The sequence below is a fragment of the Leopardus geoffroyi genome, chromosome B2 (genome assembly GCF_018350155.1).
Source record: "Leopardus geoffroyi isolate Oge1 chromosome B2, O.geoffroyi_Oge1_pat1.0, whole genome shotgun sequence".
NCBI lineage: Eukaryota > Metazoa > Chordata > Mammalia > Carnivora > Felidae > Leopardus > Leopardus geoffroyi.
Window position 1 is genome coordinate 11,599,674 of NC_059332.1, and position 27,266 is coordinate 11,626,939.

The 27,266-nt window shown below is 40.0% G+C and overlaps 1 protein-coding gene and 1 long non-coding RNA gene across 7 annotated transcripts in view; one reads left to right on the forward strand and one right to left on the reverse strand.

The window, feature by feature from the left end:
* NUP153 (nucleoporin 153) overlaps positions 1-27,266 on the forward strand; it is an 87,681-nt gene that overhangs the window by 1,496 nt on the left and 58,919 nt on the right. Inside the window, exons 2-4 of one of the 6 annotated variants that reach the window (XM_045497295.1) lie at positions 1,301-1,407; positions 6,015-6,071; positions 23,747-23,972. In XM_045497295.1, the coding sequence (XP_045353251.1) occupies positions 6,015-6,071; positions 23,747-23,972 (283 nt within the window). In that variant the 5' untranslated portion in view covers positions 1,301-1,407. Of the gene's footprint in view, positions 1-1,300; positions 1,408-5,999; positions 6,072-7,954; positions 8,529-23,746; positions 23,973-27,266 lie in introns of those variants that run through there. The other 5 variants (XM_045497296.1, XM_045497299.1, XM_045497294.1 and 2 more) reach the window with 5 other exon arrangements.
* Positions 4,123-6,422, reverse strand: LOC123607992. The gene is made up of 2 exons (XR_006717027.1): positions 5,204-6,422; positions 4,123-4,246 (listed from the first exon to the last, which is right to left on the reverse strand). It is a non-coding gene; the product is annotated as an uncharacterized LOC123607992 (long non-coding RNA).

Consider the following 27,266-nt stretch of genomic DNA (forward strand, 5'->3'; position numbering starts at 1 on the left):
AAAAGGAAAAAAATGCTTAATTTCATTTCTGCTCTCTTTGGAGTAAAATGAAATGCACATAAGAGGAAAACATTCACATGTTCTACAAGCTGCTGGTTCGTCAACTAGTTGTTGGTTGTTGTAGATTTTAGTGAAAAATGGGAATTCCTAAGCCTGCTGTTTACAGAAACTTTGGATAACTGATTACTTCCATGCCTTGATCCATAAATATTCATATGAGCAAATGTATTTATATTTGGCCTTGAGGAAGGAAGGTGTATGTGAGCCTTTGAAAAATGACTTAAAAAATAAAATAAAAATGATTTTTTTCTTGTAGTTCACAACTTTTAGGCCTTCCTTATTGTAGGAGTAAAGACCTCTGTGTGTTGTCGAAAGAATACTTTTGATGACCAACTTCAGAAAATCTTTAGACTGAAGGATCCATTATTTTTTTTTTCCATTCGTAAATTTTGGAGAAAATACTGCATCTGAATACCATGTTGACTTCATAGCACCCGTTTAAGAGATTGAGCTATTAGAAGTAGGTAATCAACTTAATTTTTTTTGTGATTTGTCAAGTAGAGAGCTGTTATTTCTGTTGTTATAGTTTAGGAAAGGTGAAATCTATAGATTTTACTCCAAGTTGTCTGACCTCTTTGCATGCATTTTGGATTTGGATGCTAACCTGGTACTGAGAGCAAAAGAGAGAATTTGCTCTTAGAGTCCATTCCTGCTTGCTTTTCTATCTCAACAATGATTTTGTGAATGTTTTGGAAAGCAAAAAGTGATAGCAATTCTAAGAAAGTAATCTGATATTTCTTTTCTCTGCTCATAGGCCCTGGTATTATGAGATGGTTTATTCTACATCCATGTTTTTTGTTTGTCATGAATTCACTCTGAAAAGAAAATTTGTACAGATAAGGATATCTGGGAATTAGCAAAGTGTTGTTTCTTTATTTTTTAAAGTTTCTTTATTTATTTTGAGAGAGAGACAGAGTATGAATGGGGAGGGGCAGAGAGAGAGAACCCTAAACAGGGTCTATGTCCTCAGTGCGGAGCCCGACATGGGGCTCGAACCTGTGAACCGTGAGATCGTGACCTAACCAGAAACCAAGATGCTTAACTGACAGAGGCACCCAGGAGTCCCAAAGTGTTCTTTAAATATCTATGCGCAAGTATATTTCATAACTAATGTTAAGTTTCAGACTCTTAACATACCAGATGTGCTTTATAAGTTCTGGTGGCATGGTTAATTTTTTTAAACGGTGCTTTTCAAATGTCATGGGCATACGAGTCACCTGGTTATCTCGTTAAAATGCAGATTCTGATTGAGTAGGCCTGGGATGGCAGAGACCCTTTACAAGCTCCAGGGACTGGTGGTGCTGCTTGTCCTTGAGTAGCAAGAGGCTAAAAGACACATTTTAACTGGTAGGTTGTGCCCTTCCTATGGTGGTGGTGATGTGGACATTTGGGTTGTCAACATGTTAATTCATAGAATGCTCTTGAAAAGAAACATCTTAATGAGTTAGGGTCTGATAAACTCAAGCATTCTCTGCCAATGCTTTTTAAAAATGAAAAGCCTTGGTACTTAGTGCAAGCAAATTGAGTTTTGCAAATATTAGAGTTTTACATAGCTTGCAACCTTAGTGATGAGTTCAGTTTTTTTGATGTAACTGATTAATTACATTTTTAAAAATGAAACGAAGCCCATAGATTTCTTATAGAGGATGAATTTACTAGCATGTGTTTAGAATTTAGAATGTAGAATTTTGGGGGGTGAATTATTAGGGCTAAGTTCTAGTGGTTAATACACCATAATGCAGTAAGCTGTAAGACAACTCAGTAAAATGGTGAAGTCTGATACACCATGTGAACAGAGGTGGTTTTACTGTTTTGTACAGTGACATATATTAGAAATCACCGTAGTAGGCTCTCAATAAATATTTTAATATTTAGATTATGTTTATAAATTGTTTATAACTATCCACTTCTTGTTTTAGAGTTGATCTCCATTGTTCATGTTCATTCTAGTTTTTATTTGAAAATTAGACAGAAATGTGTAATCCTAGTTGATTCATTAACTGTCTTAACTGTTAGGATGGAATGGGTCTTCCTGAATTTGGTTTTTATTGCATCCAATAAAACTGAATTTCTATTTATAATTGGTAAGTTTAAAATATGCCTTAAACTATAATGGAATGTATGTAAACACATCTATGTCAAAGGCTAGTATACATTGACATAAATAGGAAGAGGAAAAATCTTACATGACACGTTAGAATTAAGTGATATAGGTAGTTAATCAAAACGTGATTATATTAGTTAATTCATTTAGTTTTAAGTATTACTTTATTCCCCAAAGACCGAGGACACAGTAAGTTAATGAGAGCATGATGTTGTACATCTTTAAATATCTTCTCAATGCTATGGCCCCTCTTCCTTAAAATACCTAAAATACCTAAATACCTAAAAAACCCCAATAACTTCCTAGAATCTCAACCCCATTTTGGATTTCTCTAGTTGAGACTGAAGTGTAAAATGAATCAAAAACAAAAAAACTAGTTTCACCTTATTTTTCTATGTAATTCTTGGTAATTATCACATGAAAATGTGTGTAGAAGATCATAGAGATCTATCTAAAACTGCTCTCAATAAAATAATTTCAATAGACATCACAGCAGATACTTCATTTTATGTTAAGATAAAATAAATGCGTAATTTCTAACTTATTTTTTAGAAGTTTATTTAGTTTTGAGACAGAGAGAGACAGAGCATGTGTGGGGGAGGGGCAGAGAGAGAGGGAGACACAGAATCCTTAGCGGACTCCAGGCTCTGAGCTGTCAGCACAGAGCCCAACGTGGGGCTCAAACCCACGAACCGTGAGATCATGATCGGCTTGAGCCAGGGTCAGAGCTTAACCGACTGAGCCGCCCAGGTGCCCCTGTAATTTCTAAATTCTTATACTTGTCATCTCTGAATACTCCTTTGGACAGAATTGACTACCTTTTGAAGAATATATAAAGGCTGTTTTTCAATCTAGGTTGGGCTTAGACTATTGCATTTCATGTGAAATTAGTGGAAGCGTCAGCAGCCTCTTCATGTGGTAATTTATAATTGGCAGTTACTATATTGTATGGGGGGGATAAAGAAGCTTCTTGGGGGCCGGGGGTGCTAGCAGTAACAGGCTTTTCATAAATTGAGATCTCTCCCAATATAACCAACCATTCTGGCTGAAAAAACTGGGTCCAGGTTTCAGAAAAGTGAACTTGGGCTAATCTTTGTTGAAAACTTGGTTATTGGGAAGAAATTCTTGTCCTTCTGTTGTCTTCTGTGAGGTTCTGCCACTTGATCTTGGATACAAATTGCCGTTAGTTTTTTTCTCCTTATCCTTCACACTATTCTTTTGTTTCCATGATATACGTTGAATTCTATTGGTCTTGCTAACGTGGCTCCTCTCTGAATTTGGAGGCCTGATTTATGATATCCCTTTCACTCAGGTGGCCCTGCTGATGTACTCTTCATTGCCATCCTACTGCATAACCACACGTCCCCATGCCACAATGGAGGTCCTTACATTTTCAGGTGATCCTAAGCCACATATAGGAGTCTAGTCTTTCCAATGCTATCCTAGCATAAAGTTGGCAAATATCCATTCTCACTATGCAGTAAGGCAGAACCAGTGTCTAAACATTTAAGTCAGTGTGGAGGCCATCAGAGAGGTTTCTAAAGTATGCCATTTTCCATTAAGGTAGAAAATCATTTTTTCAAAGAAAAAATATTTTAAGTGATAGATAAGTTTCTAAATTGGCTACAAAAATGACAGAGTGAGGGTAAGAGCATGGGCTTTGGAGTTAGGAGGAGGAGAAATCATTCAAATACTGACTCCGTTATTCTGAAATAATTTTTAAAATTATTTTTTATCCCCTCAATGCCCAGTTTCCTTATTTGTAACATGAGGACAATAGTTCCTCTAAGGATTGTTAGGATTACATGAGAATCTCTCCATAACATCATCATAGGGATTTGTTCATGATACTCTTGAATGCTTTATCAGGAATAAATAAATGAATTTGAGAAGTAATTAATTTGTTATGCACTATAGAAAACAAATACATGCAAGCTAGGTAAGATTATAGAAAGCAGTTTAGCTGTATTAATCAGTGTATTATTTATTACAATAAAATAGGAACAGTTGACATTGGTATGATTAGCTGTAGTACGTACAGAGTGAGTGCTATGTGTTAACACTGGTCCATGTGTTCAGGATCTGGAAATGAGAAAAAAAAAAATCCTTCATGGAGTTTTAAAACCCGGGTGGGGAGGAGTGAGTTTCTCTTAAAATTCCCTCAATGAAACAACTCAAAACTTAAGATCACTTCTCAGAGCCACTGCAATTTTGTCGAGGTCTAAAGACTGACGGGAATAGAAGTTAATAAGAAGGAAAAGGATGAATACAGAAAATAGCTAGTTCATAACACACAATTTATTAAGTGATACTTTCCAATTCTGTGAACTACAGAACCTTATTGGGTTTATAGGGATTCAATTCATCATCTACAGAGATTGATTAATTGTAAGTTCTAAATAACAATTATTTCCTTCCTCAAAAGCCTATTAACTCCTAATATGGCTGGAATGATTTCAGGAATCCCTATTACCAGTCCATGTCATTTGATACTTTTTTCCAATTTATTTTTTGATACTTTTTTCCAATTTATATATAGTCTCTGTTAGAGAAACGTTCAAGAATTATTCGTATGTTTGAATGCAGGCAGATTCTTTAAATTTTATAATCAGAATAACTTTATTATAATCCATTCTCTTACTAGTAATTCCTAACTGAAGAATGAGTCCTGTACCAAAAATGCTTGAGGAACTCTAGGTTTGGGGATTGTCGCTCCAAACTAAATTTCGGCACAATGTTATTTTCAAATCCCAAACCTATGCACAAGAAGTTACTTCAACCTACAGTGAGGCTGATACTATTTCAGGGTAAAATTAGGCCGTAGGAAGTTTTGAATGCGAATTTCTCTTGCCTTTTATTTTTTCTTTGCTGTCAAGTCTGGTAACGTTTCCAATAACTCAGTAACATGAATGTGGGAATAATGTATTATTTTTCCCTTAAACACTGTTTTACTTCAGAGAAATAACTGTAAAATGGGGTAAATAGTGGAGATAAGGCTAAAGGGGGATGTGAATTTTTCCGTACTTCCTTCAATCTTACCAATTTTCAATTCTGAAGTTTCATCTTAGGTTGGCCCAGCTCTTTTGCATATCCTTTTCAAAGCTTGACTATGAAGTCTGTCCCATGCAGACATCAAATAACGGGCCTCTAAGAAAGGGATGATTTTTGAGCCCCAGCCCGTTCACTCTCCTGTGCTGGAAATTCTGAGTCTGGTAGAGTGAAAAGGGAAAATGAGACATGACTACAGTTCAACCTTCTATAGACACAGCCCAGTGAAATATTCAGGTACAGACCTTCCCTGGCTGAGCTTATTAGGAACCACTTGACTCTGCTTGTCAACTACGTAGTTAATAACTGTGAAAGAGAAACAATTGTATTTAAGAAGGATGAGGTGCTTCAGGGGAAGGAGCACGTCTACCTGACGAGTCTAGTGGGGAGTTAGTGGTAGAGCCTGGCACGGAGGTAGGACAACCAGGAAACAGAAGAGGAAGGAGATTCATTTTGTCATATTTGGCAACTTTTTATAGTCTTGGTGATTATGGTCAGAGGTGCCACCGAAAGCCATTTGCTCTATAAACCTATGCCTGATACAGCCTGTTTCCTTAGGTGCTGAAAGGTACTACAAAATCCAAGGTACTGTAAGTTTGGTTTCACAAGTTGACTTACATGACTTATAAGAGTGATTTGAATTGTGCAGTTTGGTGGTGGAGACGGTATGAACATCTTAGAGTTAATTTGTATTTAATAGCTGGATAGTACATGCTTTCTAAGTAGTTATTATGAGCTATATATATTAATCCTTTCATTAGAACCACCAACCTGTTGAGGTAAATATTCATTCTATTTGCAGATGAGGAAACTGAAGCTTAGAAAGAGGATCAGTAACTTCCCCAAGGCTACACAGCTAGTAAGTGATAGATTTGAAATTAAGTCTGTCTGACTCTGAAACTTACAACCTTTAAGATCAATTGTCTCAAATGGAGCACTAAACCTGTTTTTTTTACAGCAGATTTTTTCCCTCATTTGTTTACTTGTCTCAACTCAGAAAGTTGGGTTATAGTTGTGGCTTTGGGTTCCCTGGGGCTGAGTGTCCTTGAGCACGCCACCTGAATTCTCTGAACCCCTGTCTGGTGGGTTGAATGTGGGGGCTGGACCACATGACCAAGAAGCCTTTTCTTTTCTTTCAATTTTTATTTTATTTATTTATTTTTTTATTTATTTATTTTTTTTAAATTTTTTTTTTTTTCAACGTTTATTTATTTTTGGGACAGAGAGAGACAGAGCATGAACAGGGGAGGGGCAGAGAGAGAGGGAGACACAGAATCGGAAACAGGCTCCAGGCTCTGAGCCATCAGCCCAGAGCCTGACGCGGGGCTCGAACTCACGGACCGCGAGATCGTGACCTGGCTGAAGTCGGACGCCCAACCGACTGCGCCACCCAGGCGCCCCTCTTTCAATTTTTAAAATGTTTGTTTGTTTGTTTATTTATTTATTTTTAATGTTTTATTTATTTTTGAGACAGAGAGAGAGACAGAGCATGAGCAAGGGAGGGGCAGAGAGAGAGGGAGACACAGAATCGGAAGCAGGCTCCAGGCTCTGAGCTGTCAGCACAGAGCCCCACGTGGGGCTCGAACTCACGAACTGTGAGATCATGACCTGAGCCAAAGTCGGATGCTCAACCGGCTGAGCCACCCAGGTGCCCCTAAAATGTTTATTTTGAGAGAGTGAGAGAGCACAAGCCAGGGAGGGGCAGAGGAGACATAGAATCTGAAGCAGGCTCCAGGCTCTGAGCTGTCAGTACAGAGCCTGATGTGGGGGTGGGGGCTGGAACTCAAGAACTGCGAGATCATGACCTCAGTCAAAGTTTGAGGCCCAACAGACTAAGCCACCCAGGTACACCCCAGCAAGGCCTTCTGACCACCAATTCCTACAATCTCTATTCTTTGTGGGATCAGTCTTTGATCCTAGCTCACTTACTCACTTTCCTAAATATAATGCCTTCTATTTGGAGCAATATATGTATACTTTTATTACCGGTAACCTACCACTTACGTCTAATGTGAGCTGCCTGCCTGTGGGTAATAATCGTAACCATTTATTGCAGTTCTTGCCTACCAGGACAGATACTACGTCCTCTGCATGAACGATCACTATGGTTCCCATTTTACGGAAGACGAAGCCAAGGCTCAGAAAGTTTTGACTTCTGCAAGGTCAAGCTAGAGAGCGGTGGGGCCAGAATTCTAGTCCTTGTGTTTGACAGCAAAGCCCTTACATGTTAATGGGACATTAATGAAACCGCATACATTTTTAAATTCTGCTTTAGGCTTAAAGATCACCAACATTGCTTTTTCGACCATTAAAACAATTTTTTTTTATATTAGCTCCTGTCTTCGATTTTACTATCTGTTGACGTTCTGCCCGCTTTACCAACCAAAGGGGAAGTTGAATGAAAAGAGGTTATTGTTTTTATGCTAAATGCCTCTGTCCAAGTCTAAGTTTACAGCTAAAAGCAATAAAAAGGACGGAGCCCGCGGCTTTGTGCCTCTGCGGTGATCCGAGGATCTCCTTCCGCGTCCTCCTTTCGTTCTTCCGCTGAACTACGCTTCCCAGCGTGCCGCGCGGCCGAGAGCGCGGGCTCGGCCGGCCCTCCCTTCCTCTTCGCCTATCACTCGGTCGCAGTGTAATGATGCAAACGCGTCGGGCGCTGACGAGTGACGGCGTTCTGGCTCGCGACCGCGGCGGCGGCCTTAGCAGCGGCAATAGGCGCAATAGCAGCGGCGACTGCAGGGACGACGACGACGGCGGCGGGGCGGGCGCTGTGCGCAAAGGGGAGGGGTAGGCGGGCGGCGCCGGCGGCTTCAACTGCGGCAGCTACGGCTAGGGCGACGAAAGAATCCCCATCAGCCGGGTCGAGTTAGGCCTAAACAGCGCCTGGAGCTGATCGCGTTGTCCTCTGCGGGGGATCTCCATAGAGACCGTGACACACACAGAGGCGGGGGTCCGCAGGAGCCTGCCGGACCGGAGCCAGCTCCTCGGCCTCAGTCGCCGCCACCGCCTTCCCTGCTGCCAGCGCGCATTTTCTCTCCGCTCCTGCTCGAAACCTCGCGGCTCCTGGTGTGCCTGTGCCCTACTGTGTGGGCAGCGAAGGCGGACTTTTGGGCTGGGGCCGGGCGGGGGGGGGCTCTAAGGCCTCCACCTCTGCCTCTCCCGCCCCCTTACCCGCCCCGACGCGGGAAGCGGCGGAGGCTCCGCCATGGCCTCGGGAGCCGGAGGAATAGGAGGGGGCGGTGGCGGCAAGATCCGGACGCGGCGTTGCCACCAGGGGCCAATTAAGCCTTACCAGCAGGGGCGACAACAGCACCAGGTATGGAACCCCGACGCGGTGGTATCTCGGCGGGTTCGGAACTCAGCGGGAGGGAACAGGCGGCGTGGGGCCCTGGTGCCCCACGTGGAGCGGACGCTAGGGCCCGAGGAAAGGCCCGAGCCAGGCGGCGGGATCTCAGGCCGCCGGAGTGGCGACGGGAAGTGGGCTGAGACAGGCCCATCTTTGCGGCACACACGTGTGGTTCGGGCCGCCTCTCCCCAATCTTCTGGGCCAGGGGCTTCCCCAGACAGGCGCAGGGCGGGAACAGAAATTCTAGGCCCACGTTGCGCGCATTTCTTTCGGTTTTGGCGGGGATTGGGGGGTTTGAGGGTATTACTCACGTCCTCTCCAGGGAGAAAGGAAGAGATGTGGCTGGAGGCCCATACGCTTGCTGTTTTCTAGTCTCCCGCGTTTCAGTTTGTGTGGGGAGGGGGCTGTCCCAGGCAGTCCGCTTCCGAGGCACCCGGGGGTGGGGACGGGGCGCTGTTACACAGAAAGTGGAATAACTTTGTTTCATGCTATTAATTAATTCCGCGTCTCCCCTGCCGGTGTCCTTCGATCTGAGAGCATCCACTTAGATTTTTTCCCCCCCCTCCCATAACCGGATAATAGTTACCTAGGTCCTGGGGCATTTTGAAAGTCCCTCTTCACCCTTACGTCTTTTCTCCGCTGCGAGACTCTTCCCTCTCCTCTTCTATCCACTCCCTCCCCCCCCCCCCCCATTTTATTTTGGAGGCTGGAACTGGCTGTTACGCACAGTTGACCGGGACTCCAGTTCTGATCTCATGCACGAAATATTTTAATATTACGGGGCGTATTCTAGAAGTTTAAGGTACTTTTGACACCCAGGAATGTTGGTGGTCTTCTCATTAACCACCTTGTGCACTCATGGGTGTTTCAAGTATGAAAAGGAGTTTATCCTAATTGTAAACGATACATTTGATTTTGAGAAAATATTATTTTAAAAAACTTATTTGTTTATTATGGGAATTGAATAGGAAAATGTTAAAAAATTATTTTAATAAAAGTCATGTATAAAATTTGACAGTGAGGCTAAGGTGCAGGTGTGTGTCTTAAGGCTGTTAAACAAAAGTATGGGGAAAGGGTCTGATAACTTGTTGCATCCTATTAAAGGTAAAATTCCTAGATTGCTTTATTTTGGATGATGGTGGTATTGAATATTTTAACATGTTTGGTGATGATGTTAAATTGTATCATTAAAACGCAAATTTTTAAAAGTAAAATTGGGAAATTTTTTAATAGTAAAAATTGTGGTTTATAATTTTAAGTAGCTAATGGCTAGAAGTCGTGACATTGCTTTTACCTCCCAGTAGGTTTCCCCCAGATGTATACAGAAAGGGCCGGTTTTTAAATTTCTTTGTGAGGAACAGGGGTGGGGTATTGCAGGCAAATTTAAGATTAGAATTCAGGTCACACGCCTGGCCATTTAACCTAATCCTTTTGTAGAAGGGAAGTTAGACACACATGCTTTCTGTTTCTCTTGAAGAATAAATGTCTTTGAGTTCTCAGATCTTCTTACAAGAAAGTTACTATATAAAAAATGAGATGTTTTAAGTACATGTATTGGATGATCTGGACAGAGTTTAAAAAGGAGTTAATATATTCCAGGTGGCAAATGTTACAATCACAGCTTATTTTTAAATGTACTTAAGATAAACTAATTTGGGGGACATGATGCCTTAACAACATAATACTCATGATCCAGATTGCCTTAGATCGGATGTGATTTTAGGCTGTGTAGTTTTAAGACCTTGATAATTTATCTTTTCCCCTTATCTAAAATACTTCCAGCTTCTTGCCCTAGCCATTTGAAAACATTTTTTTAATGTTTATTTATTTTTGAGAGAGAGAGAGAGAGAGAGAGAGAGAGAGAGAGCGCACGCGCAAGCGCACACTGGAGCGTCAATGGGGGAGGGGCAGAGAGAGGAGACACAGAAGCAGGCTTCAGGCCCTGAGCTGTCAGCACAGAGCCCTATGTGGGGCTTGAACTCGCAAACTGGGAGATCATGACCAGAGTTGAAGTCGGGCGCTTAACCGACTGAGCCACACAGGCACCCCTTGCCCTAGCCGTTTAATTGAAAAAGAAAATACATTTTAGCTTTTGAATTGAGATTAAAGATGTTTGGGGGTTTCTTGATCAACATGGCAGGTGTTACTTAATATTGGCAGAAAACACCAAAGAAAAGTATGCAGGAGTATACAAATGCTCAATTTTTAACAATCTAAAAATAAAAACTGTCCTTAGTCCTTACTGGAACTTTTGTGGACTTGTAGACTGCCTGCTAGCTGTCTGCTGTCTTACGTTGTCTGTCACCTCTATGTTTTGCAGCAGCTGCTGAGTCATCATGAATAGCAAGGAGCTTCATGACATGGCATGTTTTATACTAATGTTATTTGATTAAATGTCCACGGGTTTCTGAGCAAAAATGAAGTTTTGGGTTGTGTAGTAGAGGGTTGGAATAAGAACGGGAGGTCTGGCACTGTCGTGGATGTTTGCCATCGCCTGGCAGGCCAATTAGCTTGTGCGGTCAGGCAGTACCTGCAACTTTTGCGTGTGTTCATCTGACTTGTAATTTCCTGTTTTGACTTCTCAGCTCTGCTAAGATACATCTAAAGATTACATTTTTTTCCTTTTAACTTCTGATCTTTAAAATGCCATCTTGCTTGAAGTTTGGAGACAGAAATCCGTTTTCTGACTCAACTAACTGAAGGGCAGTTACTTAAAGAATTATAGAAGCAAAAATGAAGAACAGCCCTGAATAATATAAGTCGATCATTTTCACTTGCCTTCTGTCCTCCTTAACTCAGCCCAGATGCATTTAGGAAATGGTGTCATTTTTCTAGTTGGGGGTGAACAGATCACTGAAAGAAGATGTGGTTAGTTTTTGTCCCCGCTTCAGTCGCCTTTCCCACTTATTGTGCAGATTGTCAGGCCCAGGAAGTCAGCTCTGGAGAGATCAAGCTTTTCTTAGTAGTAACCACAAAAAACCTAAGCCCATGGGCAACCAGACCTTGCCTCTGGAAGAATCTACTGCCACCTCCTGGTGAGAGGGCACTATTTATTTTTGCCCTTTTTTGAGGGGGGTGTGCTTAAGAGGTTTTGTCTTCTGGTCTGGAGCTGTGGGAATCCACTCATTTTATCTACCTGGATATAGCTTGTCTTCCAACAAGTTAGTTTTTGCATTTAGCTATTTTAGAAAAAGGAGGGAATCCCTTTATTTAGTAGCTGAAATCAGGAGTCTGCAAGCTTTTTTTTTGTAAAGGGCCAAATAGTAAGTATTTTAGGCTTTATTACCGCAAGTTGTTTGTTTTGTTTATGCAGCCCTTTAAAAAATGTAAAAATCATTCTTAGCCTGGGGCTTGTGTAAAAACAGGCTGAGAGCTGAATTTGGCCCCCATACCATGTTTTGCCTAACCCTGGTTTATATGATAGTTTAGGTTTTTTTGCTTGGTAGTTTCTATATGATACTTTCTCCCGAGTATGCCCCACTTCCAAGTATGTCCTACTTGGGATCTGATGGCTAAAGAGTATTCTCAGTTTTGAAATGGAAGGATATTTAGACATCAAATACTTATTGCAGAGTGTACTAAGTAGTTTTGACTTTAATTTTATCTTTACTGCTTTGTCTTAGATGTTAAATACTATCAGTGGAAACAACTGGAAATAGTTGATAGGGAAAAAATAATGGAATCAGAGTATCTGGGTTTGAATTCTGTTCTGCCAGGATTTGGACAAGTTATTTAAATTCTCTGCTTAATTTATATGTCTGTAAAGTGAAAATTGTTGTGAGGGTTAAATGAGATTAGTAAAGCTCTTAGAGCAGGGCGTGGCATATATAGTAAGGACTCATTTGAAATTGTTGTGATTAAATACAGCCTTTTTTAAAAAAATATTTATTTATTTTTGAGAGAGAGTGAATAAGCAGGGGAGGGGCAGAGAGGGAGACAGAGAATCCTAAGCTGACGGTGCAGAGCCCAACGCGGGCTTGATCCCAGGAACAGCGAGATCATGACCTGAGCCGAAATCAAGAGTGGGGCGCTCAATCCCCTGAGCCACCCAGCTGCCCCTAAATACAGCCTTTTGATATAAATGTTTGTCTTTGAATTTTGCTGCCTCTCAGTAGGGTTTTTTTCCTTTATGTACCCAACCTCAAGCTTTAATAGGCTTTTATTGGATTTAGGGACTTTTTACTAGGTGATGAGGCCAAACTTAAACTTACTGAGTACTTATTTTCAAACATGTTGCCTTCAAGAAATGCCAGTCATTTAAGTGTATAGGAGAGTAAATCCAAATATTAACTTACTTAGTGCATAGTAGGTTTTTTGTTGGTGATGAGAGGCCCTTGTATGTGATATTTTATCAATTCACTTACCAGTGTTTGAAGTAAAATGAAGACTTCGGTCTGATGTTACTAATTAAAACCATTTTCTTTAGGCACAGAATATTATTAGGAAGATGTAATGACCTCGTGTTTTCAAAAATGGTTTTATTTGTAGGCAGTTAGCTTATGGCCCTGGTTGCAATATATTTTTAAGATTCTTCTGTGTTGGGTGGCCTGATTTAAAGTCTTGCTACAAGATACAATTTACTCTGTTTGCTATCAGAAACAGGATGGTAGAATGCCTTTCCTGTGTATAGATGTTTCAGTTTGCTTGATTTTGCTTATCTTTTTCATAGTGTGATTTAAGAAGTAAACTCTTAAATCCTGTTTTCAAATAGATTATTTAAGAACAGTGACAATATCTTGTATAAAACTTTTAGTGGGTTAAACTGCTTTGGTCTTTATTGGGTTTCCTATGGCTAGTTTGAAAGGTCTTTTAGGGATTCCTTTTCTTGTTCTTGTTTGATTACTGTTAATTATCTATGAATACCACCTCTATAATGTGGAACACTAAAAATAAGAGACCAAGTCAGGTCATGTTTCTCCTTACTGCATTAGGGCAGACTTTTAAAGGAGGACTTTTGAAATTTGTGGCCAGTTGTAGTTAAAAAAATTTTTTTAGCCAGAATAATTTTTATGCTCGTGGTTTTTTTTGGCTTCATTTCTTGAAGTTGAGAAGAGAAATGGAAAAAGTGTGGATTTTAAGTGGCTGTAAGGATTTGGACTGTGGATGGGGAAACCTTGGCTGCTGAATGACTATCTGTAGGTTGTAAAATAGGACAGATAATAGCTTAGATTTGAAGGTTAAATTCAGATTATTGAAACCAGATTCAGTATAACCATATTAGAATTTGAATACTTCATTACTTTTTTCCCTTGTGGAAATAACTGAGTGTTAAAGTTAGGTGTTAAAATTTAGTAATGTTAGAATAGATATATTACAAAACTTGAAATAACTGAAGGATTATAATGGCATCTAGATTTTTACTATTTAGTGTTTCAAATGTTTTTATAATTCGATATTCGTTATTTTAAAAAAATTTTTTAACATTTATTTTTGAGAGTGAGAGAGTGCGCGCGAGCTAGTGGGGGAGGGGCAGAGAGAGAGAGTGAGAGAGAGAGAGAGAGAGAGAGAGAGAGACAGAATCCAAGGCAGGCTGCATCCAGGCTCTGAGCTGTCAGCACAGAGCCCAATGCCAGGCTCGAACTCACGAACAGTGAGATCATGGCTTGAGCCGAAGTCAGATGCTTAACAGACATAGCCACTCAGGTGCCCCATATAATTAGATATTCTTTAAGTCTTATGTGAAGTCTTGGGTTCTGTAGCCTTTGTTCTTCTTCATTCGGGCTTGGAGGGAGCAAGGGGGAAAACAGGGAAACTACAACATAAGACTGTCAAAAAAGTTTGGAAAGGAGAACTTGGTGACACAGGAGTTCAGTGGGTAAAGAGAGTGTGCACAGAACCCTGAAAGAAAACTAAGTAAAAGCCAGTGACAGGTATTAACAAAATAAAGGCAGCCAAAAGAGCAGATAGAAATGAAAACAGCAGTGTATTTGGGGCAATAGGGGCTCCAAAACCCTGAAACTGAAGATGGATTATATTTGGTATTTATAATTAGGGACCCAGTGAAGTTACCTGAGAACAGGGATTTTATAATCTGAATACTACTACTATTTAATAGAGGATAACATGGAGAAAAGAGAATTTAACAGAACCAAAGTCAAGAAAACTAAAACCTAATAGGAATAGAGAGCTTTATATATAAGGAGAGGGAAGGCTGTATAGTAATGGTAAATTGGCCATGTAGGAGGGATGTCTCTGGTTATTCTAAGGTTACAAATTGGTGAAAAGATACATAGGAAAAGAATGTTTTTTTCATTACAAACGAGTTCTGAATTAGGATGGTAAAAGAGCCTTGCCCCACCTCCACCGTCTTTCGTTAATCCTTGAACTCAGGTTAAAAATAATTCGAAAAGCTAATATAGTCACAGTATCTTACACATTGAATGTGCTTGATATGCATTTAGTGTTGAATTGAATTTACTTCTAGCCTCCAAATTATTTGTTGTAAATATCAGTGGCATTTTTGCCATGTTTTGCCAATTTTTGTCACATGAAAATCCCTGAGTTCTTAGAAAAAAATTCAGTTTAACTAGTCCAAATTTAAAGATTCACTCTTTTAATCCTTGATACAAGTTCATTACTTACGATTCTCTATTGCAGACTTCACTTCAGGGTTGTAAGGAGTATTTTAAAGATTTTAATGCCCCATTTGTTCTGTTGATTTTTCTAAGCCCTTCATTAATTTTGCTTTCTTTGGCTACCTTTCTGCTTTTCTTCATTTCATTGGCTTTGTGTTATTTATCATTCCAGAGGATGGTTCAGTTTTCCCGTACTCTTGGCTAGCTTCACAAGTTGTCTTTTTGGAGGAAGGGCTACTAGTGTAGCAACAAAAATAATATTTTCTTTTTTTGTTTTTTTTTTTTTTAATTTTATTTTTTTAATTTACATACAAATTAGTTAGCATCTAGTGCAACAATGATTTCAGGAGTAGATTCCTTAGTGCCCCTGACCCATTTAGCCCAGCCCCCCTCCCACAACCCCTCCAGTAACCCTCAGTTTGCTTTCCATATTTAGGAGTCTCTTCAGTTTTGTCCCCCTCCCTGTTTTTATATTATTTTTGTTTCCCTTCCCTTGTGTTCATCTGTTTTGTCTCTTAAAGTCCTCATGTGAATGAAGTCATATGATATTTGTCTTTCTCTGACTGATTTCACTTAGCATAATATCCTCCATTTCCATCCACATAGTGGCAAATGGCAAGATTTCATTCTTTTTGATTGTCAAGTAATACTCCATTGTGTATATATACCACGTCTTCTTTATCCATTCATCCATCGATGGACATTTGGGCTCTTTCCATACTTTGGCTATTGTTGATAGTGCTGCTATAAACATGGGGGTGCATATGCCCCTTCGAAACAGCACACCTGTATCCCTTGGATAAATGCCTAGTAGTGCCATTGCTGGGTCGTAGGGTAGTTCTATTTTTAGTTTTTTGAGGAACCTCCACACTGTTTTCCAGAGTGGCTGCACCAGCTTGCATTGCCACCAACAGTGCAAAAGAGATCCTCTTTCTCCGCATCCTCGCCAACATCTGTTGTTGCCTGAGTTGTTAATGTTTGCCATTCTGGCAGGTGCAAGGTGGTATCTCATTATGGTTTTGATTTGTATTTCCCTGATGATGAGTGACATTGAGCATTTTTTCATGTGTCGGTTGGCCATCTGGATGTCTTCTTTGGAGAAGTGTCTCTTCATGTCTTTTGCCCATTTCTTCACTAGATTATTTGTTTTTTGGGTGTTGAGTTTGAGAAGTTCTTTATACATTTTGGATACTAACCCTTTATCTGATACGTCTTTTCCAAATATCTTCTCCCATTCTGTCGGTTGCCTTTTAGTTTTGCTGATTGTTTCCTTCACTGTGCAGAGCTTTTTATTTTGATGAGGTCCCAGTAGTTCATTTTTGCTTTTGTTTCCCTTGCCTCTGGAGACGTGTTGAGTAAGAAGTTGCTGCGGCCAAGATCAAAGAGGTTTTTGCCTGCTTTCTCCTCGAGAATTTTGATGGCTTCCTGTCTTATATTTAGGTCTTTCATCCATTTTGAGTTTATTTTTGTATATGGTGTAAGAAAGTGGTCCAGGTTCATTCTTCTGCATGTCGCTGTCCAGTTTTCCCAGCACCACTTGCCGAAGAGACTGTCTTTATTCCATCGGATATTCTTTCCTGCTTTTCAAAGATTAGTTGGCCATACGTTTGTGGGTCCATTTCTGGGTTCTCTATTCTGTTCCATTGATCCGAGTGTCTGTTCTTCTGCCAAAAAATAAGGTGAAACTATTACACCAAGAAAACGTATCACTTATTTTTGGATTCTAGAATTACTGAAGTCCTTTTTAGCAACTTGTCATAAGATACCTATTTTTTCATGTTTATATATTTTTGAGAGGGGGCGGAGGGGAGGGGTAGAGGAAGAGGGAGACAGAGGATCTGGAGTGGGCTTGGTGCTGACAGCAGAGAGACCGAGGTGGGGCTTGATCTCACAAACCACAAGATTATGACCTGAGGCAAGGTTGGATGCTTAACCTGTTGAGCCACCCAGGCGCCCCTTTTCACGGAATATTCTTATGTGGGCATAAGAGGTTGGTTGAGCAGCGCAGTCGTGGATAAATTAAAACTGTGCATCAACTGATCTGTGTACCGTACAGATCTGTTGTCTGTCCTCACGGAGTTGATGCTCTAGTGGAGTGGATGGACAGACTAATTATCATTCTGTTAGACAAATTGCCATCATAAAGGAAGTACAGGGTACTGTTGGTGCATATAAGGGGTGACTGTCCCAGACGTGAGGGATCAGAGGTTTTCTGTAGGTTTCTGTAGGTTTTCCGATACCCAGGTATAATGGTGGCAGTTTTGCCTACCACTGAAGCCTCTGAAAGTCTAGAAGTTAGTCCGGTAAAGGAGGACTTGCATATTCACTCCTTAGTAGACATTTACTCAGTGTACCTCTATTTCCCTGTCAGGTTTTTTTCCTCTTGGTATCATAAAGCGGTCTTTCTTCAGGTCCATATAGGAAGCTGACGTGCCACATTTCCATAAAGACCTGAAACATCTTCTCTCAAGAACTCCTGAAAATGTACACCGTCTTTAGTAAAAGCATCAGAGGTGCTTTTTCTTCCATAAGAAAACTATTTCTCTCCTTGTCTCGTTCCCTCAGCCTTTCTCAGTTTTCCACTTAGTGACTGAAGAATCTAGTAGTTCAAAAAAAACACTTTTTTTGAAGTTTATTTATTTATTTATTTTGAGAGAGAGCATGCGCCTGAGCGGGGGAGGGGCGCAGAGAGAGAGAGAGAGAGAGAAAGAGAGAGAGTGAGAGTGTCAGTCTCAGGCAGGCTCCACACCGACAGCATGGAGCCTGATGCAGCCTGATGTGGCGCTCGAACTCAAACCGTAAGATCATGACCTGAGCCGAAACCAAGAGTTGGATGCTTAACTGACTGAACCACCCAGGTGCCTCTGGTACTTCAGAACTCTTAAAAAAAAAAAATTGCCAGGCAGGAAAGTATCTCTCCAAGTCTGTTTGATAGACAAAGCCCCTTAGCTCTTTATAGTCTCTCCAGTTCTGAGCATAATCAGATTTATATTTTTCCTAGCAGTTTTTAAAAATTGTAATATCTGATAGCTGGTTATTAACTAAAGAAGTGGAAATAAAACAGATGCAAAGGTAGGCTTTTATGTTTACTGCTTGTTTGATTTTTCAGAGCTGATATTATAAGGTAGATATTTACAAAATTGGTATAAAGGTATGATAATATTCCATAATGAGATAATCATGGAAATAGGGTGGTCTTTTAGGTAAAACTTTATGTTGTAGTTCAACTTACCGGCCAGCTATGTTTTCCGTAGCCTTAATTGGGAACACAGTCTTTGAGTTTTAGGTGATTTTAGTACCCTGGTTCTCAAACTTTAATTTGCATAAGAATCACCTCAGGAGCTTGTTAAAAGACATTTGCATTTCTAACTTGCTCAAAGGTGACACCAGTGCTGCTGGTTTGAAGACTGTAATTTGAGATCCACTGTTTTAGTCCTTGTATAGTGACTAGATATATAAGCTACAGAACAAAGGATTGCACATACATTCCCATCCATACGCATGCACACACATATGATTAAAGAGGAATTTTTAAAGTTTTTAATAGTTATTTAAGGCTTATTAGATTTCGTATTTATTAATAAGTTTACCAGAAACTTAGAAGGCATGTGCCAAGGACAGTACTGTATTTAAGACTTTGCCCTTTTTGTTTACTCTGTCGTAGTTTACCAGAAGTTTGCATGGCTAGGTCTTTGCTTATGTAAAATACCTATCCCCTTCTGCTTCGCTGCTTTATTTTTGTTCATAGCACAGAATCACCATGTTGTTTTCCTATTATATTTACTAAGTTCTCGGAGAGCAGGAACTTGTTTCCGTTGCTCCCCACTGTTCCTTGCCTGACATGTAGTGTGCCATCAGTAAGTATTGATTGAATGAATTGAATGAACAAAATAACACCTGCGTTTACCTATATAAGTTGGATAACAGTCTCAAATATTTTACAGAGATAAAGATTGAACTGAACTTTTGAGTATTATGAGTGTTGTATATGTGTTCCTTTGTTGATAAGGCTACATGGACTTTTTCATTTTCATGTTCATTAGAAAAAAAAAATTAACAAGTAGCACTGCTTTATCAGTTAGGGGGCCCTGCAAGAAACCGTTCGTTCACTCCAGATGTTCAACTGAAATATCTTTAAGGAAGAGTCTGCTTTGAGATACGTGGGCGGTTAAAGGAGTAAATACTGGCATCTAGCAGTAGCGGGAGGCTGCTACTCTGCCGAGGGCTGGAGGGATTAAGGAAGAAATGGTGTACCTGGAGTGCAGGGGGTGGGGCCCACCAGGCTGGAGCTGCAGTTTTAGAGATGGGGCCCTTGATCAGAGAGGGCGCGCAAGAAAGAATTGTCTTCTCTGCATTCCATGAATATCTAGTATCCCCTAGTCTTTCATGGGCCATTCCTACCAGAAGCCAGTTTGGTGGGACAGCCCATCGAGAATGAGTGAGGGAAGAACAAGTGAAGACCAGTACAACATCAAATCTGTGATTTGATAGATTGTATTGTGTAGGAAAAGCTGAATTTATTTTGGAGAAATGAATGGATAGAAAAAAACCCATTAATAATAGAAGAGGTAAAAACCATGGCTACAGTTGGGGGAATGACTGGGGAAATAGTTCTAGAAATAAGCTGCCTTATGTTCACAGTCCACTGTAAGATTTGTTTTTCTGATTAATTTTAAAATATCTTATGATATATCTTAGTTATTGTACGACTAGTGCTCCACATACATATGTTTTCCAGATAACTGTTAGGAGTTAAGTATACATAATTTTTATTCCCCTCTTACAGAGGGACCTTTTCTCTAAAATGTATTGTAATTTCTTGAAATGCATCTAATTTCCGAGTCTCTTTAACTAGAATGGTGGCTCTCAAACTTGAGCGTAAGTTAGACTCGTGTGGGAGGGTTTGTTAAACAGGTGAGCCCTGTTTAGTAGGGCTGTGGGGCAGGGCGTGAGTTGACGCTGAGATTACCGGCAAAGGGACCACACTTTGGGAACCACTGTGCTGGAGTATACTGAGCTTAATTGTTGTTGTTGCCTTAGGGGTCATTTACCCTACACAGGTATGTTGAAGTTAGGGATGCTGGTTTTTTATAATGATTCCAGGTCAATTTTATCACCTGTGTTTCTTGTTTCTGCCAAGCTCTCTGTGCCGTCCCTCATTGTGCCATCAGTAAGCCCTCTCTCACTGTAATGTTCTTACACTAACGCTGCTGTGGGCTGTGACCAGACACATTGGTTAAATTTTGGTTTAGAAAAAGAGAAGGATCTAAGCAAACTTTAAGAGCTTTAGTGAATGAGCTTTATTTTATCCATTTTGACTGTTCAGTTTTGTTTGATTATTCTCCACAATACCTAATGCTGCCGCATAAGTGACCTTCGGTGAATGATGGTGTAATGTTGCTGTTCTGTACTTTCTTTTTAAAAAATTTTTCATTTATCTTGAGAGAGAGAGAGTGGGGAGGACAGAGAGAGTAAGTGAGTGTGGGGGGGGGGGGGCAGAGAGAGAGAGAGAGAGAGAGAATGAGAATCCCAAGCAGGCTTGGGGCACGGTCAGCGTAGAGCCCAACTTGGGGCTCGAACTCACGAACTGGAGTTGTATGCTTAATGAGCTGAACCACCCAGGTGCCCCTGTACTTGCCTCCCTAAGTAAATAGGGATCACAGAGGATCTCTGGTATTTTTAGTAGCCTAACACCTTAGAAATTCACAAAAAATTTATTCTACATTAAATTCTTGCGATCACTGCTTCAGGTAACTTACTGCTTCTATCAAGTATGTGTCTTTTTTCAAGTCTTATTTAAACAGTGTTATGTTTATATTTTGTAAGCCTATTCAAATCTTTTGAAATATGTAGGGAGGTGGTAAATAAATATTTAAGTATAGGTAATAAGTAAAATAATAAATATTATGTATATTTTTATAAATGCTAAATCCTGGATGTAGATAGATAATCCTTCTGAATAATACTGAGTTACAGTACTGAGAAGGGGAACAGTGAATCTGTGTTTCCAGTAGTGAGTATTTGATAGGACTGTTGGCTTCATGTGTTACTAGAGAGCTTACATTGTTGTAGAGTGGTTCAAAATTTCTGTTTGGAGAATACATGGAAAAATAATTACATATTTCCCAGTGGTTAGCTATGCTTTTCATACAGTAGAGAAAATATTGTTCAAGTGCCTGTATCAGTCTTTTCTGTTGACAGGATTTTTCAAGGCTTCTTTGTCTTGGGTTAGCTTTCAGAGTAGATTTATCTATTCTGCCGTGATTTTTAACTATTGTTTTTTGTACCTGCTAATTCATGTTTTTCCTCCTGTGATTCTTTCCCTGAAGCCCCACAAATGGTACTTTATGAAGGAAATTGTTGCCTAAAATTGGTTATCTCACCCCAGTTTGTTTCTGCTGGCTTTTTCTTCCTTATTAGTAATAAAATTATCAGTATATGTTTCTGTTATATTTTGTAAATTGTGAAGTACTTTCACTTTATTTCATTTGATTTTCATTATAATTCTCTCTCAGGTAAGAGTAGGAAGGGTATTATTGTTATTTTACCTAGAGTAAATCAAAGTACCGGGAAGTACTCAAATTTTATCCTAGGTCTTATCAATCCCAAAGCCCATCCTTTCACTTTATCCTAGATAAACCATAGTAGTTGTGTTTGTATCTTAGGTAAGTTCCTTTAAACTACACTGTCTCTCTTTGTCCGTAAAGTGACATTATTAATGCCAGCTTCATAAAATTATTGTGAGGATTACATTTAATATGTCTAAACTGCTTAGAACAGGGCCTGGTACATAGCAAAGCTACAATAAATGTTAATAATACTGTTGTTATACCACACGTTTTTTCTCCCTTTAAAAGTTGTCATAATAAAGTTAATTCCTCAGATCTTCCGACAACCTTTGATGTAACAAAATTTTCCCGTCAGAAATATCTCACTTGCTTTTGAGAGAAAGAAAGAGCGCGTGCACGTGTGCTCACAGGAGAAGGGCAGAGCGAAAGGGAGACAGAATCCCAAGCAGGCTCCGTGCTACTAGCGACACAGCCCCGCGCAGGGTTGGAACTCACAAACCAGGAGATCATGACCTGAGCTGAAATCAAGAGTCAGATGCTTAACGACCGAGCCAACCAGGTGCCCCCAAAATCTTAGATTATTTATTCAATTTATTATGTTGGATTAGTTATGTTCCTCCTTGTCTTAAAAAAACTCATACTTATATTCAAATTTTTTATCTTTCTTAATGTGCAATAAAACAATTGCAGAAACTGTCGAAGGTATTGTTTATGTTGCTTTTGTTGTTGTTGTTGTTGTTGCAGTTTTATACCTTTATTTGACAATCAGCGATTAGTTCTCATCCACATTAACTGTCTGTAGATTTTTGAAAGTGGTGACAGGTACATAGATAACCAGTGTATTGAGCTTGTTTGGTGAATCTTCATCCTTGGTATGTTTTCTGGACAACTGCACATGGATAGGGTATGGCACATTCCTCATTCCTTTGGTCCGTACACCTTTGTTGACCCTGGTGTCAGTGCACACATCTGGAGTTCCTTTTTTTTTTTTTTTTTTTTTTATTTTATTTATTTTTTTTTAATTTTTATTTTTTTTCAACGTTTATTTATTTTTGGGACAGAGAGAGACAGAGCATGAACGGGGGAGGGGCAGAGAGAGAGGGAGACACAGAATCGGAAACAGGCTCCAGGCTCTGAGGCATCAGCCCAGAGCCCGATGCGGGGCTCGAACTCACGGACCGCGAGATCGTGACCTGAGCTGGAGTCGGACTCTTAACCGACTGCGCCACCCAGGCGCCCCTGGAATTCCTATCTCCTTCATGGCAGATTTCCAGATCTCTGAGTGCCCAAGGAGCACACTTCTTGAAACTCATTCCATGGATGCTCTTATGAATATTGATGGTGTATTCTCTGGTCACTACCTTTTTGATGGCAGAATGGCCCTTCTTTTTGCCACCCTTCCTTGAGGAAGCCATTCTGCCAGGTCCTGTTTGGAGAGGAAGTGTTGCTTCTTTTAATATGTTGGAATCAAAATGGATGCCTTTCGCTGGGATTGTAACATTTTAGTGCATTATCTCATTACTTAATCTGAAATGTATGGGCTTATTTGATGGCCTGTTAGGAGTTTTAATTGTATTTTTTTAATAAAGTATTTTTTTTAAGTGTTTATTTTGAGAGAGAGAGAGAGAGCAAGCAGGGGAGGGGCAGAGAGAGAAATCCCAAGCAGGCTCTGTACTGTCAGTGCAGAGCCCGATGCAGGGCTCGATCTCACAAACTGTGAGATCATTACCTAAGTCGAAATCCAGAGTCAGATGCTTAACCAGCTGAGCCACCCAGGTACCCTGCCTGTTGGAGTTTTTTTAAAGATTAGAATAATAAGACCTTTTGGGGGCAGTTATTGATTCATGGGTATGGAAGAAAGAAAAAAATAGGAATTTCATAATGTCTATAGAATTGTAAAATACCATTATTTTGGCGTAACTCAAGTGTCTGAACTTTAGGAAACTTTGGAAGTAGTTGTGTTTTGCTTGGTAGGGCTTTGTGTAAGTACTAATGTAGAAAGATAAGTTTCTAAAACTGCCTTATGTATTTCTCCCTCCAACAGGGCATTCTTAGCAGGGTTACAGAATCTGTTAAGAATATTGTGCCAGGATGGCTACAAAGATACTTCAACAAGAATGAAGATGTGTGCAGCTGCTCAACAGACACAAGAGAGGTACCACAGTGGCCGGAAAATAGAGAAGATGATCATCTGATATATGCCGATGAGGAGAGCTCTAATATTCATGATGGGAGAATCACTCCCGAGCCCACAGTCAGTAATACAGAAGGTACACAGAATGTGAATATTTTGTTATGAGTGATAGGTTTTCATGCCTTAATTTTAAATATCTTTATATTACTTGGCTGTGGTAAATCTAATTGGGTGGTACATAAACCATGTAGGAGGAGGGTGATGATCAGGTTCAAATGAGTTATTTACCAGCTTTTTGTTTATTAAGAGAGGCTGATAAATCATTTAAGAGTGCAGTCTCTGGTGTTAGATTTGGAGTTTGAATTTTACAGACTGTCCTGTGGCTTCGGACAAGACAATCTGTTTTCTCTCAGTATCTTCATAAATTGGTTTGAAAAAAGTAAATGTGAAACCATTAGAATAGGTCCTGGCACTAAGATAGATGATGGGTGAGGAAGATGTGGAATACACACATGCACACACACACACACGCTCAGGAATAGTAAGCAACTATAAACAAGAGAGGATCGTGCCATTTGCAAAAACATGGATGGACCTAAAGGGTATTATGCTAAGTGAAATAAGTCAGAGAAATGAGAAGGACAAACGTCGAATGATCTCATTCATGTGGAGTCTAAAAAAACAAATGCATAAACAAACCAAAAACAGAATCAGAACTATAAATACAGAGAAGAAGCTGATGGTTGCCAGAGGGGAGGGGAATTGGGGGAATGGGCACAATGGGGGAAGGGGAGTGGGAGATAACAGGCTTCTAGTTATGGAATAAGTCATGGGAATAAAGGGCACAGCCTAAGGAATACAGTCAGTGATAGTGTGATAGAGTTGTGTGTTGACAGATGGTAGCTACACATGTGGGCATAGCATAAAGTATAAACTTGTTGAACCGCTATATTATACACCTGAAACTGACGTAATATTGTTGTCAAGTGTACTCAAAAACCCTGGGGGGCGGTGCCTGGGTGGCTCTGTTGGTTAAGTGTCCAACTAAGGCTCAGGTCATGATCTCATAGCTTGTGAGTTCGAGCCCTGCATTGGGCTCTGTGCTGACAGCTGGAGCCCGGTGCTGGCTTTGGACTCTGACTCCATCTGTCTCTGCCCCTACTCCACTTGTGCTCTCTCTGTCTCTCAAAAATAAATAAACATTAAAAAAAAGTGTACAATTCAGTGGTTTTAAATATATTCACAGAGTTGTTCAGCTATCACCACAGTCAGTTTTAGGACATTTTCCTCACCATCCCTCTCACCCCCACTTCTCCCCCAAAAAATCTGTTCTCATGAATAGTCACTGTCCATCCCAGACAACCACTGATCTGTCTCTATAGATTTGCCTGTACTGGTCATTTCATATAAATGGAGTCCTTGAATATGTGGTCCTTTGTGTCTGGATTACTTCACTCAGCATGTTTTTCAAGGTTCATCTGTGTCACAGTGTGTGTCAGAACTTTATTCCATTTTATTGCCAGGCAATAGTCTGTGGTGTGGATTATTTTGTGTATCCACTCAGTTAATGGACATTTGGGTTATTTCCACTTTTTGAATATTATGAGTATTGCTGCCATGAACATTCATGTGCAAGTTTTTGTGTGGCTGTTTTCTCTTGGGTGTACACGTAGGAGTAGAATTGCAGGGTCATATGGTAATTTTAACGTTTTGAGGAATAATTGTTTTCCAAAGTGGCCATACCATCTTACCTTCCCACCCACAGTATATGAAGATTCCAGTTTCTTTACGCCCTCACCAATACTTACTTTCCATTTTTAATTTTTTTTAAAGTTTATTTTTTTATTAAAGAAAATGTTTATTTAGAGCGCATGTGCACGCCAGCAGGGGAGGGTGTGGCAGAGAGAGAGCAGGCTCCATGCTGTCAGCACAGAGCCTGACATTGGACTCCAACTCACGAACCTTGAGATCATGACCTGCGCCGAAATCAAGAGTCAGATGTTCAACCAGTTGAGCCACCCTGGCACCCCAGAAGTTTCTTTCTTAGTAATCTCTGCACCCAACATGGTGCTTGAACTCACGACCCTGAGATCAAGAGCTGCATGCTCTTCTGACTGAGCCAGCAGGCACCCCTTTAATTTTTTTATTAAATCTCTTCTAGTAGGTTGAAGTGATAATCTCATAGTGGTTTTGATTTGCATTTCTGTGCTGGCAATACTGAGCATCTTACCATGTGCTCATTGGCTGTTTGTGTATCTTTGGAGAAATGGCTGTTCACACCCCCCTTTTCCATTTTTAATTGGGCTCTTTGTCTTTCGGTTGTTGATTGAGAAAGAGGTCTTACGTATTCTGGATATAAGTCCCTTATCAGTGTGGGATTTGCAAATATTTTCCCCCATTCTGTGGATTGTCTTTCTTGATGGTGTCCTTTTTTTTTTTTTTTTTTTTTAATCTTTTAAGTTTATTTATTTATTTTGAGGGAGAGCAGTGAGCAGGGGAGGGGGCAGAGAGAGAGAGAATCCCAAGCAGGCTGCATGCTGTCAGCACAGAGCCCAGTGCGGGGCTCAAACTCACAAACCGAGATGATGACCCGAGCCAAAATGAAGAGTCAGACATTCAACCAACTGAGCCACCCAGGCGCCCTTTGATGGTGTCCTTTGAAGCACAAAAGTTTTTAGTTTTGTTGAAGTCCAGTTTATCTCTTTGTATATATTTCTTTCTGTATATATATTTTTCTTTCGTTACATGTTTTAACTTATTTATAATTATAAAAGTTTTCTAACTCTGTGTTAAAGTCTTATATTGCCTAAACAATTGGTGTGTATGGCCTATTAATTTTGGTGGTTGTAGTAATGTATTTTCCTGCCTGGTATGCTTGTAGTGAAACCTAGTGAGAGTGAAATGGGCCTGTAAGAATGATTCTCACTGTGGAGAAATGACGTATCTAAATTTTCTTAGTAATACTTGATTTGGCTTAATTTTTAAATGTTTGCTTATTTTTATTAGAATAACTTAGGAAGTTTTAGTATCTACACCTAGACAGATTTCTTTCAAATCTGTTATTACCAACAACCACCTTGAGGCTTTACCTAGTAGGTCTAAGCTGAGTGCTGCTATCTCATTTTTCCCCCTGGACATTGAAGGGAACCCCAGCTTCTCTTTTTTCATTATAGACTTCTGTGTTCCCTAGCCTATATCCACAGTGACAGACACTCTCTTTTCCATCCTAATGACCATGCTTATGAGGATTAACTAACTTGAAGAATTAATTTAGTTCAGGTGTGAGATAGTGTTTCTCATTTTACATCTGTACAGTTCTTTTTTGTCTGTATTTGTGTTTTCATTAATGGGATTTATTCAGTGGTTTGCCAAGGTCAGTTGTAACTCAGATTTTCTTTATTGTGTTAAGAAGTTCATATGGTAGTTTTTA